Source organism: Molothrus aeneus, chromosome 11 (assembly GCF_037042795.1).
Source record: "Molothrus aeneus isolate 106 chromosome 11, BPBGC_Maene_1.0, whole genome shotgun sequence".
In the NCBI taxonomy this organism is placed as follows: domain Eukaryota; kingdom Metazoa; phylum Chordata; class Aves; order Passeriformes; family Icteridae; genus Molothrus; species Molothrus aeneus.
This window is the reverse complement of record NC_089656.1, coordinates 1,863,112-1,874,752: the sequence shown is the minus strand read 5'-3', so window position 1 is coordinate 1,874,752 and position 11,641 is coordinate 1,863,112. Positions and strand designations below refer to the sequence as shown.

Here is an 11,641-nt window from a genome sequence, read left to right as displayed (position 1 = left end):
ATCCCACAAACTTGAGAGGGATAACTCTTATCTGTACTTAGATAATTCCACAGTAGCTTAGGGAAGGTTTCTGTAGAACTGAAACAGTCAAAGCATTCCTTGATCCAAAAGAGATGCAACTGTTGAAAACAACATAATTTCTGTTAATGAAAATCCAAGAAAAATGATGCTGTAAAGTAGGGAGAGGTGGGTCTTCTCAAAAAGAAAGATGAAGATATGCACATGTGATTTTAAAGTCTCATTTATTTAATTTGTTAAAGAAATTAAGATACATTAAATAGAGTTGGTACAATACCAGTTTGCATTACTAGCAAAGTTCATAATACATTCATAATAGCTAAAACCATTGCATTTTGTAAGCATTTTCCATTGCCTTCAGCATCTCCTGGATAAGAATCTCACATCTAAAACAATGCTGAATTAGCCCTCACAACAGCCCTGTGAGGTAGAGGTCAGTGTTACCCTCTTTCTACATAAGAGGAAACTGAGAAACAAAGTTTTAGGTCAGTGTACCAGAAAAACCATGGAGATTTGAGGAGCAGAACTACAGTCCTTCACTCCTTGTACTGTGCTCCACACCTCGTGTCATCCTTCCCTGGAGAAAGGGGAGCAGGCACAGCAGCTGCTGTTCTCCCTGCTCCCCACTTCCCTTGGCCTTGTAGATCCTGATTTCTCCATCTCAGCTGATGCAAAGTGATCAACATCAGCAATTTCTACCTGAACTACACAGGCAGAACAGGCCATGTGAGGCCCAGAGCTCAAGGAGCTGGGAACTGACTGTGGGTAGTCACAGAGAACATCACAGTATTGAGTACCAGAGTCAGAATTTTGTCCCTAAGTTGCAGAACCAACACGTGGCTGTTCTAAAGCAACTTTTGCAGAGGTAAAAGGACTCAGGAGTGCTGAAGCCTTGTATGTGCAGGGAGCATCCCTGCCAGGCAGCCCTGGAGCAGGGAGGGTCTGTGCAGCAATGCTCACCCAGGGCAGACAAGATCTACCCAAGTTAGGTCCCTAAAGGAAACAAAATACCTGGTCTCTGTAGGGCAGACACTGAAGGAGGTCATATTGCAGAGCATAGCACTGAGCTGAGGTAGAATCTGAGCAACTGAGGAACACAAAACACACCTGGATCACTACAGAGGAACTCTTCAACCAAACTGACCCTGACCAGGGCACTGTGGTCCCGTGTCCTGCATGGGCTGAAAGGACAAATACCTAAATAACATTGCAGTAAACTGCTCTGCTTTTAAACACAGCATTACATTGTAAGATAGCATCTTAGAACAGTAGATTTAAAAGATATAGTTAAGTTTCATACCAGGGCCTATTTGAGGCGAGTAAAGAACTTTTTTCTAGTGCTACTCACATGCTGTGTCATCAGGAAGCAAGAATACAGTGAAAGCAATCTTTAAATCAGAGCTCAGCAAATGGTAACAGATCAGTAAGGGAAATTTAAGTCCAGTTTGTCCAAAATTCTTGATTACTGCTTCCTCATGTATTAAATGAGACAAGTAGAAGTTGTGGCCATCAGCACTAGTAGATCACTACACAATTTTCCACTTTCTATCAAGTTGGGTTTTGATGTCATTTTAATTTTATAAAGTTTCAGATCTTGGATAACAAACCTAGTTCACTCAGCTATCCTTTATATTAAATAGTGCTGGTTAAAAAGATGCCATTTCTCCAAAGAATGAGCACTTCAATTAAAATAGAAAGCCAGAAGATTGTCCCTGTCCAAGCAGAGGGTTCATGGAAATGTCTGCCTTGTGTGTTCCATGAGTGGTCTGTAGACCAGAGTTTCTGTTTAGAGTATCTCACATGTGGAAGCTCTTGGATATCTCAGGGCCATCATCAGTTTTCTTCAGGCCTTGAAGGAAGCTCGAACAATTCTCCCCTTCAGAGGCTGAGGGGGGCGAAAGTTATTGGCCATTTGGATCCTCTGGTCTTCCTCACCAGTGAAGAGCAGCATGCGGAATTTCTCCAGCTGGAAGTTCAGGGGAAACAATTCACTGCTCAAGGGGGCAATCAACAGTAATATTTTTTTTTAAAGGACTAAAAGGAAATATTCAGTATATTTTAATCAGGAACAGGTTCAGTAATTCTAATGGAACAGGTTCAAGCAAAGCTCCTAGAGAGTATTAACAGAAATCAACAGAAGCCCTGAGGATTGAACAGGCTAAATATTCAGAGACTTTTAACTTAGCCTAATTTCAAATCAAAACAGTCTTTGCCTGCTTATCCAGCATTGAATGCTACCATAATAGAGAGTATGAGAAATTTACCTGTTTGACAGAGATTCTTATGGGTTCTTTCAGCACTATCCATGTCACGCTCTCATTAAGGGGTGGGGTTGTCAGAGAACCAAGGTATGTCCAATAATCTAGACACATGGGCAGGAGACATTTAGGGTTGAAGCCTCTAAACTGAGCTTTTGTTCCCTGGGAAAAAAAAATAGACTTGAAATTTATCCTTTTACTTTTAAGAGCAGGTAAAATAACTTTTTTGAAAGAGAAGAAAATGTTAAACTAAGATTAAAAATAGGGGAAAGGAGAATTCTGTAAAGGTTTGGCTGCCTTATAACTGTTAGCCAAAAGTAGATGGCAAGTGTGATGCCTCATGCTGGCTTACTGGACTTTGAGATCTTGCACCATTGTCTCTACCAAAATTCACCTCTTGTCACAACAGGCCCAAAAATAATGCAGGAAATGTGTTCTGTATATAGTGTTCAGTGTGAGAATAGATAATATCACAGCAGAGTTCCTGGTTTCATTACTTTCTCATCTATTTTAGTAGGAAAATTTAAATCCTGTAGTTATTGTCTGCTATAGTAAATACTGTCTTAAAAAAAAAATCAAACCTTCAAGTCTAAAATTAGAGGAAGGTGGATTGATAGAGGAAGATACATCAACCAAAAGACTGGTAGAAATAGAAGGGGGTGCTGCCTAAAATAGTGATTGCCTTAAGTACCACAGTCTAGAGCAACATTCTTCAGGCTGAAGGATCATCCAAAAGGGTCTCAGTCACTCAGAAAACACCTCAGGAACAAACTCTGGACCTCAGTGAGATCATCCCTGACAGAGCTCTGCAGCAAAGGCAAACAGGCAGCTTTCCCTTGTGCCAGCTGAGGCTCAGTGGAGAAGGATTATTCTACTGAGTCTAAGAGCTGAGTCTCAAGGGTCACGGAGCTGTGGATTTTAGACTTTTTGAGAAAGGCAGAACCTCTGGATGACCAGTGAGGTCAGCATGGCCCTTGTGATGCACCTGAGATTTGGAAAATTATATGAACTTTGGAGAGGAAAAAGAAGCTACAACTACAGTTATGTTCTAGTTATGGGAGGATCTGTGGGCGAGTGATTTTTCATTTTTGTCTCAATGATGTACATGAGCATGATTTTTAAAGGCTATCCCAGAAGCAAATTTAAAGAGCTTAGAACTTACTTTAAATTTTACCATGTACAAAGCATCAGTGAGTCTGTTCATACTGGCATGTTCTTTTCCAATCTAAAAGAATGGAATAGACAGGTTAAATAAGAAGGACTACAACTATGCTTTAATTAGGGGTTGCTTTCTTACTCAAATCTTAACATTCCTACCAAAGTTTTCAGCAATTTGCAATGCATTAATGCTTCCAGTAAGTCATCTGTTTTCCTTAAGCACTTCTTAAATATGTGGCATAGTCCTCAAACACTTTACAGCATAATGCTTTTTATCATGTAAACATGCTATTTTTGCAATTCTTACCTCCAAGAAAACACCAACTACTGCCAAGCCATCTGGAGCTGCTGCTGCCTCTCCAAATGTTGCATATTTTCTGGCATTCCAATGTACTAAGTGGAGCTTAAAAGAAAAATAACAAATAAGAATTAAATTAGTGATCGAAGTTATCAACGTGGTTTCTCACTGATAGCACTAACAATTGTTCATAACAAAATAGTTTTGTGCCAAAGGCATTGCTGGAAACATAAAGTTCAATCCTTTGGACAGGTCCATGAGTGTGGGTAGGAACCCGGCAAGTTTTCTGTAGCAGCCCACACGGGGGTGGCATGGCCAGGCTTTGGGAGTGGGAGGATACAGGGGTGGCTCCTGTGAGAAACTGCCAGAAGCTTCCCCAGCTCGTGATCACAAGGAAGGGACCAGGCTGGAGCAGCTCCTGAAGGACTGACTGCACCCATGGAAAGGACCAGGCTGGAGCAGCTCCTGAAGGACTGACTGCACCCATGGAAAGGACCAGGCTGGAGCAGATCCTGAAGGACTGACTGCACCCATGGGAAGGACCAGGCTGGAGCAGATCCTGAAGGACTGACTGCACCCATGGGAAGGGACCAGGCTGGAGCAGCTCCTGAAGGACTGACTGCAGCCATGGAAAGGGACCAGGCTGGAGCAGATCCTGAAGGACTGACTGCACCCATGGAAAGGACCAGGCTGGAGCAGCTCCTGAAGGACTGACTGCACCCATGGAAAGGACCAGGCTGGAGCAGCTCCTGAAGGACTGACTGCACCCATGGAAAGGGACCAGGCTGGAGCAGATCCTGAAGGACTGACTGCACCCATGGACAGGATCAGGCTGGAGCAGCTCCTGAAGGACTGACTGCACCCATGGAAAGGACCAGGCTGGAGCAGATCCTGAAGGATGCAGCCCATGGGAAGCTCTCAGGCTGCAGAAGCTCAAGGAGCTCACTGTCCCCTGTGGGAGGGACCCCACACTGGAGCACAGGAAGATGTGAGGGGCCCTTGCCCTGAGGAGGAAGGAGCAGCAGAGACAACATGGGATGAGCTGAGCACAGCCCCCATTCCCCATCCCCCTGCACCACTCAGGGCAGAGGTGGAGAAAGCTGGGAGTAAAGTTAAACCCAGGAAGAAAGGAGGGGTGAGGAGAACCTGTTTTAAGATTTAGCTTTTATTTGCCATTATCCTACTCTGATTTGGTTGTTAATAGATTTTTTGTTTTGCTGTGTCAGTAACTGGTGAGGGAGCTCTCCCTGCCCTTATCTGGACTCACAAGCTTTTCCTTATCTCCTTATCTCTCCTCTCTCCCCATCCAGCTGAGGAGGGCAGGGATGGCTGATCTACCTATGGTGAGCAAGTAATCAGAATCCTAATCCTGCCCCCACTGCAGACAAAGTCAGGTGACAACATTATTTGCATGAAATAATCCCATCTGTGAAAACACATCCTTACCTCAGAGGGAAAAGGTTTTCCATCAATGGTGTGCTCTGATCCCTGGCTGTGAGTGGTGCCCCAGTGGAAGTGGAACTGCTTTAGCCGGAATGGATTCTGAAAGGGCCCTCCACTGATTGCTGGGCAGAAGAACAAAAAAAGAAATAAAAAACAGGAGAAGAAGGTTTAAGCATTCTGGCTTTTTAGCTTCCCGCTAGTAAAACTAACCACTGTTGGCACAATAGTGGAAAAAAGCTGCCAGCATGCAAAATATGCATCATCCAGGCATTTAAGAGGGGTGGATTTACTAATGGGGAGCCTCAAAACTCATATGAAAAAAATAGAAATTAAAACCACTGTGTGGCTACCTGTACAAAATTTGTAGCTTTCTTGAAAGAGCATATTTGACACATGAAGATGTGGTAGCCACCACTATGGTTATGCCTTTCCTGGTAAACACAATAAATGCAAGTGGAACAGGTGGAGCAGTGCTGGGAGAGGGACCTGGGGGTGCTGTGGGTGAGAGCTGGTCCTGCCCCAGCCCTGAACCCCCCTGCCCTGGGCTGACCCCAATGAGGGGATTCTGCCCCTCTGCCCCTCAGGTGAGACCCCACCTGCAGAGCTGCCCCAGCCCTGGCCCAGCACAGCCAGGACCTGGAGCTGCTGCAGAGAGCCCAGAGGAGGCACCAGGATGAGCAGAGGGATGGAGCAGCTCTGCTGGGAGGAAAGGCTGGCACAGCTGCCATTGCTCACCTGGAGACAAGGCAGCTCCAAGGAAACCTTACACCCTGAACATCGGCTAGACAATTCAGATAAGTATTTCCTTCTTACAGCATCTTTACTTTCAGTGGAGGTTATCTATATTCCATTTCCTTTAAATACCTGATCCCATAAAAGAGGAAATATAATAGCTGGTACTTCACATGACACCACTCAACCTCAAATCACCTTCTAAAGGTAAGGAAATGCCACAGAGACACTTCATACATCATTTAGAAATAACACCTAAGCACGGACAAATGTTTAAGATGCCACCTATAGAAGATATTTTATCACAGCATCAGTAATCCCTGTAATTTTATATGCCACCAAATCTCACTTTGCCCAACAGACCTCAAGACCTGATCAGAGTCTCACATTAAGAAAATTAAAATTACATTTAATATCTGTAAAGCTTGCATCCTCAGTGCAGTTCATAACATTTTATTTAAAGAGTGGAAAATGGGACTTTCATGGTGCTACCACATGTGCATGGCCAGCTGGCCTTTAAGCAGGAAACTGGCCTTGCCAAAGCAAAGGTTTTAATATTAATTAAAGATATAAATACTCCTAGTACATTTTTCTAAAGTTAGCAAAAGAATGCATCACCTGTCCCTAATATTTTAAGAAATTTAGCTATTATGGATTACTGTCAAAATTCTGTTGTGTCATTTATGCAGAGCTTTGAGTCACTAGATCTATTTCAACACAACTAAAAGCAGTTTAAACCATGTTTCCCACTCCTAGCAGTCATCTTCCTTGAAAAAGTGTTATTGAAACAGGACATGCTTAGTGTAGAAAGGGTCTCATTCCTGGCAGGTGCTCTGGATCTGTGTCACTAAGTGCAGAGTAATACATGCTCTTAACTTCTAAGGCTGAATAAAGTTCACTGTTACACAGATACAGTTCAGCTGAAAATTGCATTAAAGTAGTTACCAAGTTAAGATAATACTTCCAGAAAGGTTTTACAAATTCTATTTATAAGGTGTTATTCTGAACAGATCTGTACAGTAAAAGTGGAAAATGCTCACCCAGTTTGCAAATTCAGTAAAGATAAGATGCTTAAAAACTTGACTACCCCATTGGGCAGGTTCTTAAATTCATTCCAGAAGAGAAATTTTAAAATAAGATGTCTGGAATATTAACCTTAGCACTTATTTAGAAGGGCAGACAAGCCACTTCACAGAAAAAGGAATTTGTTTTCAAAATCAAGGTATCCTATTTAGCTTGCACAATCAGCACACCCAAAAGGAATATGAAATCAGCTGATAGGCTTACAAATTGTTACGGTTCTTTTTGGTTTGTTTTTTAATGCACTCTTCCCATTTATCAGCTGCTTTATTATCTCCATTTGAATGCTCTTCCCCTACCCCCAGATGTAAAAGCACAGTCTACCATGGAAACAGACCTAACAGAAGAAATCAATCACTTAAAGAATTTACATTCTCTGCCAAGGGCTGAGACAAGAATAATGTACAACTGCAGACAGTCCAACATCCAAAGTTGGCTGCTACCAACTCAGAACCCAGAATGAGCTGAAGAGTTTCTAATTTCTGAGGAAACCAAAGTGCTACAAGTCAGGGAGGAGAAAAGAAAATGCAAGGTAACAGTAACTTGTCCAGGTACAAATCGGTGCAGTGATTATGATTATGATGACTGTGCTGCTCTGCTTGTCCTCTTCCCTTCCCTGTGGGTGGGAGCTGGGCACTGAGCCAGAGCTGGCACATGAGTTGGCATCTTTGATTGGGGTGATCACAAACCAGGGCACTGAGGAGCTTACATCCCTGCTCTGGGTGCTGGATGTGGTCTGGCAGTGCTGGAGAGATGCCCAGCAAACGTCAGTGCTCATCTAAAAGAAAAGGACTGCAATCAAACTTCTCATTTTCATGACACAAGAGCTTTTCCTAATGAAGAAACACTTATTGATCTGTGATATTGCATTGCTAGAGAGGCTCCAAGACAAGACAGAATATAAATGGCTCCAGTCACATGCCTTGTTCTAAGCTGAAATTATACATCATAGAAGTTACTCTGTACAGAATGTGCTTCCCCCACGAAGCCCCAAGGTGGATAACTCAGTTCTGAGTGATCTGGCTGTGCCAGTCTCACCTGTCCTGTCGTCAGTGTCCTCAAACTCCACCATGACGGAGTGGCCGGTGTTGGCGATGCTGAGGGAGGCGCAGGACTCGTAGGAGATGACGAGGGGCTGCAGGCTGGGGTCGTACACGGCCCGTGCGGAGTCGATGTCGATGGGGGACTGGCGGTTCCCCTGGGCAATGGGGTAAGCTTTGTGCCACTCAGATGGGCCTTCAGCAGCAAGCAAAGGAAAGCAGCATTATTTCCTTCCCACCATACACAGAATGGTCATTATGGGTTTGCAGGAGGCTTGAAATAAAGCTTGCTCAGCAAGAGTGACTCCAATGTTTGGAATGTGAGAAATTAATTTAAATTCTAGGCTGGTGTGGTTTTATTAGCACAAGCAGGCTGCAACAAGATGGGGATTCAAATATCATGTCCAGAACACACTGAGGAGATCATGGCATGACTGCTGTGCCCCCAGTCACTTGTGCCACTCTCTCTGCAGAGGCTGCAGTTACCTTGATAAGGTGTTCCAAGGTAGGTATAGGTGTAAACATTTGCATGCACAAACACACTCCCCAAAGAAAAAGCATTTAATTCTCCCTGGGAAAGAGAGTGTAAAAGCTCCAGCAATTCAAATTAGAAGCAGATGACTCAATCTCTTAGCTACTGACTATGCAGTTATTTTTAAAATAATTTTATGACTGCAGTAAATCTTTGAGACAGCTCCATTCTTCACTCATGCCCCTTATGGTATCTCTCTAACCTGAGTGAAGGATATAGGATGATAATTAACATTTTGGGACTTCCTGACCTCAATAGAGAGGGGAAAAGGCCCAATTTAATAGCAGAACTCTGCTGCCAGAGCTGGAAGATTCTTAAGCCATTTAAGATGACAAAAGCTTATCCATATCTAAGAATCCCTGTTTCTTATGGCTCATTTTCTACTTTGCTATGGTAGTGAAAGCAGCAATTAAATTCCTCTGCCGCTTCTATGCATGAAGCATAACAGTAACAATTGTACTTCAGGATTCTCAAGAAGCACATTTTTCATTGCAGCATTCTCACTTTCCCAAGGGGAAGCTTTTTTTTAAAATCAAGCAAAGGTATTTAGCGTCCTTGAGTTTACATAACACAACAGTGATCTATTACACTGTTACTTGGCTTTGACACTTTCTGCTAAGCTTATAAAATTATCTTTTCTCATCCTGCATAGAAAGCAGATCTAGGAATTAAATGCTCTTACACAAGCTAAGACAATATCATTTGGCTCTCACAAGCTGCCCAAGAGTACCCACGGTGCTATTACTCCTAGCTACAAGCACAAATACATAATGTTACTTACTAGCACTAACCAGCTTCACTTAGTATTCAACCGTGCTTTCAGACTCACAGAAACGAAAGGCATTGCTGTTAAGAAAGAGACTGGCCCCTGAAGGTTATACAAAAGACTCTTGTTGGACACTCAGCAGCTAAAATAACTGCTGCAAGGAGAGAGACTCCAGCAAGTTATGCAATTGTCTCATTGGCCAGCATCAGGCTCTCCTCCACCCTGTCTGTAAAGGATCCAGGCACTACACGACGCTACCGTGGCAATCCTTCAGGAGCTCCACATCCCCCCTGCGCTGTGACACGCAGCCGTGGAGGTGGGAAGCAAAGGAGGAGGACTAAATTAAAAACTGTCAAATCAGAAAGCATAACTTGTTCTGTAAGAGATCTGATACTGGTCTGTACAATTTATTGATGTACTAGACATACATAACATATAGCTTATTTTATTCACTTTTAGGAAAGCCTAGATATCACATTTCAGCAACTGCACAGAACCAGGAGATCTATTACTGCTCTACTAAATCTTCTTTACCTAACAGAATTGCTTTTGGAGAGAGACACAGGTAATCTTTTTTCTAACAGCATTTTGGAAAGGGACCCATCTGTAATATCTGCAGTCTGAAAAAACCCCAAATCATTCAAACTGTTTCCCTCAGTTTAGGAATGTTGATTGCAACACTGAAAGGCAGCAGATGTAAACTTGCACATCTTTTGGTGCCACTTTCTGGGTGCTATTGATTATCAATAAAGTAATTAATTACCTGCTGTATATACTTGATTCTTGCAGACATCAAAATGCAGGCAGCTCTGCAGGGCTCAGGCAACAGCTCTAGAAAGAAAACGAGTGGGGGAAGACAGAGAGATGCAGCACGGAAATGCCATAACCTACCGTCAGCCTGCCCATATCCCCAACTGTGGTGGCCAGTCATTTTGGGAGCTGCCCCTGCTTGGCTCCAGCTCCCTGAGCAGGGCACTGCTGCCTACCTGCCTTTATAGCGGCTCCCCGTGGGATAGGGTCAGCCCCTTAAAGATACAGAGCAGCCAAAGCAATTCCTGCAGGACAGGGAGAGTGCCCGTGTTCTCCTGCTCCAGCCTTGCTGCTCCTGCTCTGCTCCTGCTCCTGCTCCTGCTCTGCTCCTGCTCCCCCTATTTGCTAAGGCAGCACAGGTGAAGGAAAATGTAAAATTCAGATAAATGAAGTCTCAGGACTTAGAGAGAAAACCAAACTGTGGATCAAATTTAGAAAAAACATCAGTGTTTTCTCATTCTCGGCCCCAAGGAAGAAAAAGCCATAAGGTGCTCTGAGCATCAGGACAGTCGTGTGCAGGTGGGACCAGCCCTTCTCACATGTCTGTTCTTCAGGGGAAACATCACTGCCTCTCTTCTGAAACCCTGCTGCCAGCTGCAAAAAGGGAATGGTGTTTTCACCAGATCTGTAATTAATCACAATTGGTGCTTAGATGAGATGGAGAACATCCTCACCTTGGAAAAAAACTTCTTGTGCTGCATTTAAACAAGGTACAAATCAAACAAAGTAAGGAGGAATTGACAATCTGATTTTAATTTTGCAACTTTAAAGAAACATTGTAAATGGACAAAATTAAAAGCGTGGTTATATTAGGGATAGAACATAGCAGACTCCAGAGAAAGGAGTTGATCTGGGAAGCCTCAGTTACCTGGAATGATCCAGCAGTTGCCTGCACCCTGCTAAACTCATGGAGAGGCTACAATGAGACACCCAATCTGCAGCTGTAAAATGTCTTAAGACATCTCTGGGGCAAGGAAAAAGGCTCCTTCATTGTAATTTTGTTAGCTCTGAGGAAATGCTCTCTGTCAAGGCTACATTTTACAAACACATTGATTTTCACAAAGACAGTAGCACACAAAAATAGGAATTCTTTTAGTATGCAATCAAGAATATGGAAGAATAAATCAATAAGAGCATTTTATGCAACTTTTATGTTGTGGTACTGCCTTTAAGTATTCATTTATTTTTTTTTCAGGAGGTTTCCATGATAGTCAGCTATAAAACCTTTAAGAGTTGCTGATGCCAGCTAAATCACTCACAGAGGGATGTAAATTGCTGCAAAGGTCTCCACAGGAGAGTTCTACAATGACTTACTCAGGTCAGCTCCTCAGTTTGTTCCTGTCAAGCTGCTGTGACCCACTCAGGTCCCTGGCACAGACACTGGGTACAGCTGTGTCCCAACAGTCTGGGCACACAGGCCCTTGTGGGCACCCAACCCTGGAATTAGAACCTTAAAATACTCAGATGCAGAGTCAGGAAAGCGGTTCTAGGGAAAAGTACAAAAAA

At 43.3% G+C, this 11,641-nt stretch overlaps 1 protein-coding gene across 1 annotated transcript; it reads right to left on the bottom strand.

Annotated features, from left to right (window-relative positions):
* Positions 1-225: 225 nt before the first annotated feature.
* On the bottom strand, positions 226-10,256 carry CA7 (carbonic anhydrase 7). The gene is given in 8 exon segments (XM_066557376.1): positions 226-1,984; positions 2,283-2,438; positions 3,439-3,501; positions 3,742-3,837; positions 5,179-5,297; positions 8,026-8,223; positions 10,089-10,125; positions 10,128-10,256. Coding segments are annotated over 8 exon segments (921 nt in total). The 3' UTR covers positions 226-1,861.
* Between the last annotated feature and the right edge of the window lie 1,385 nt (positions 10,257-11,641).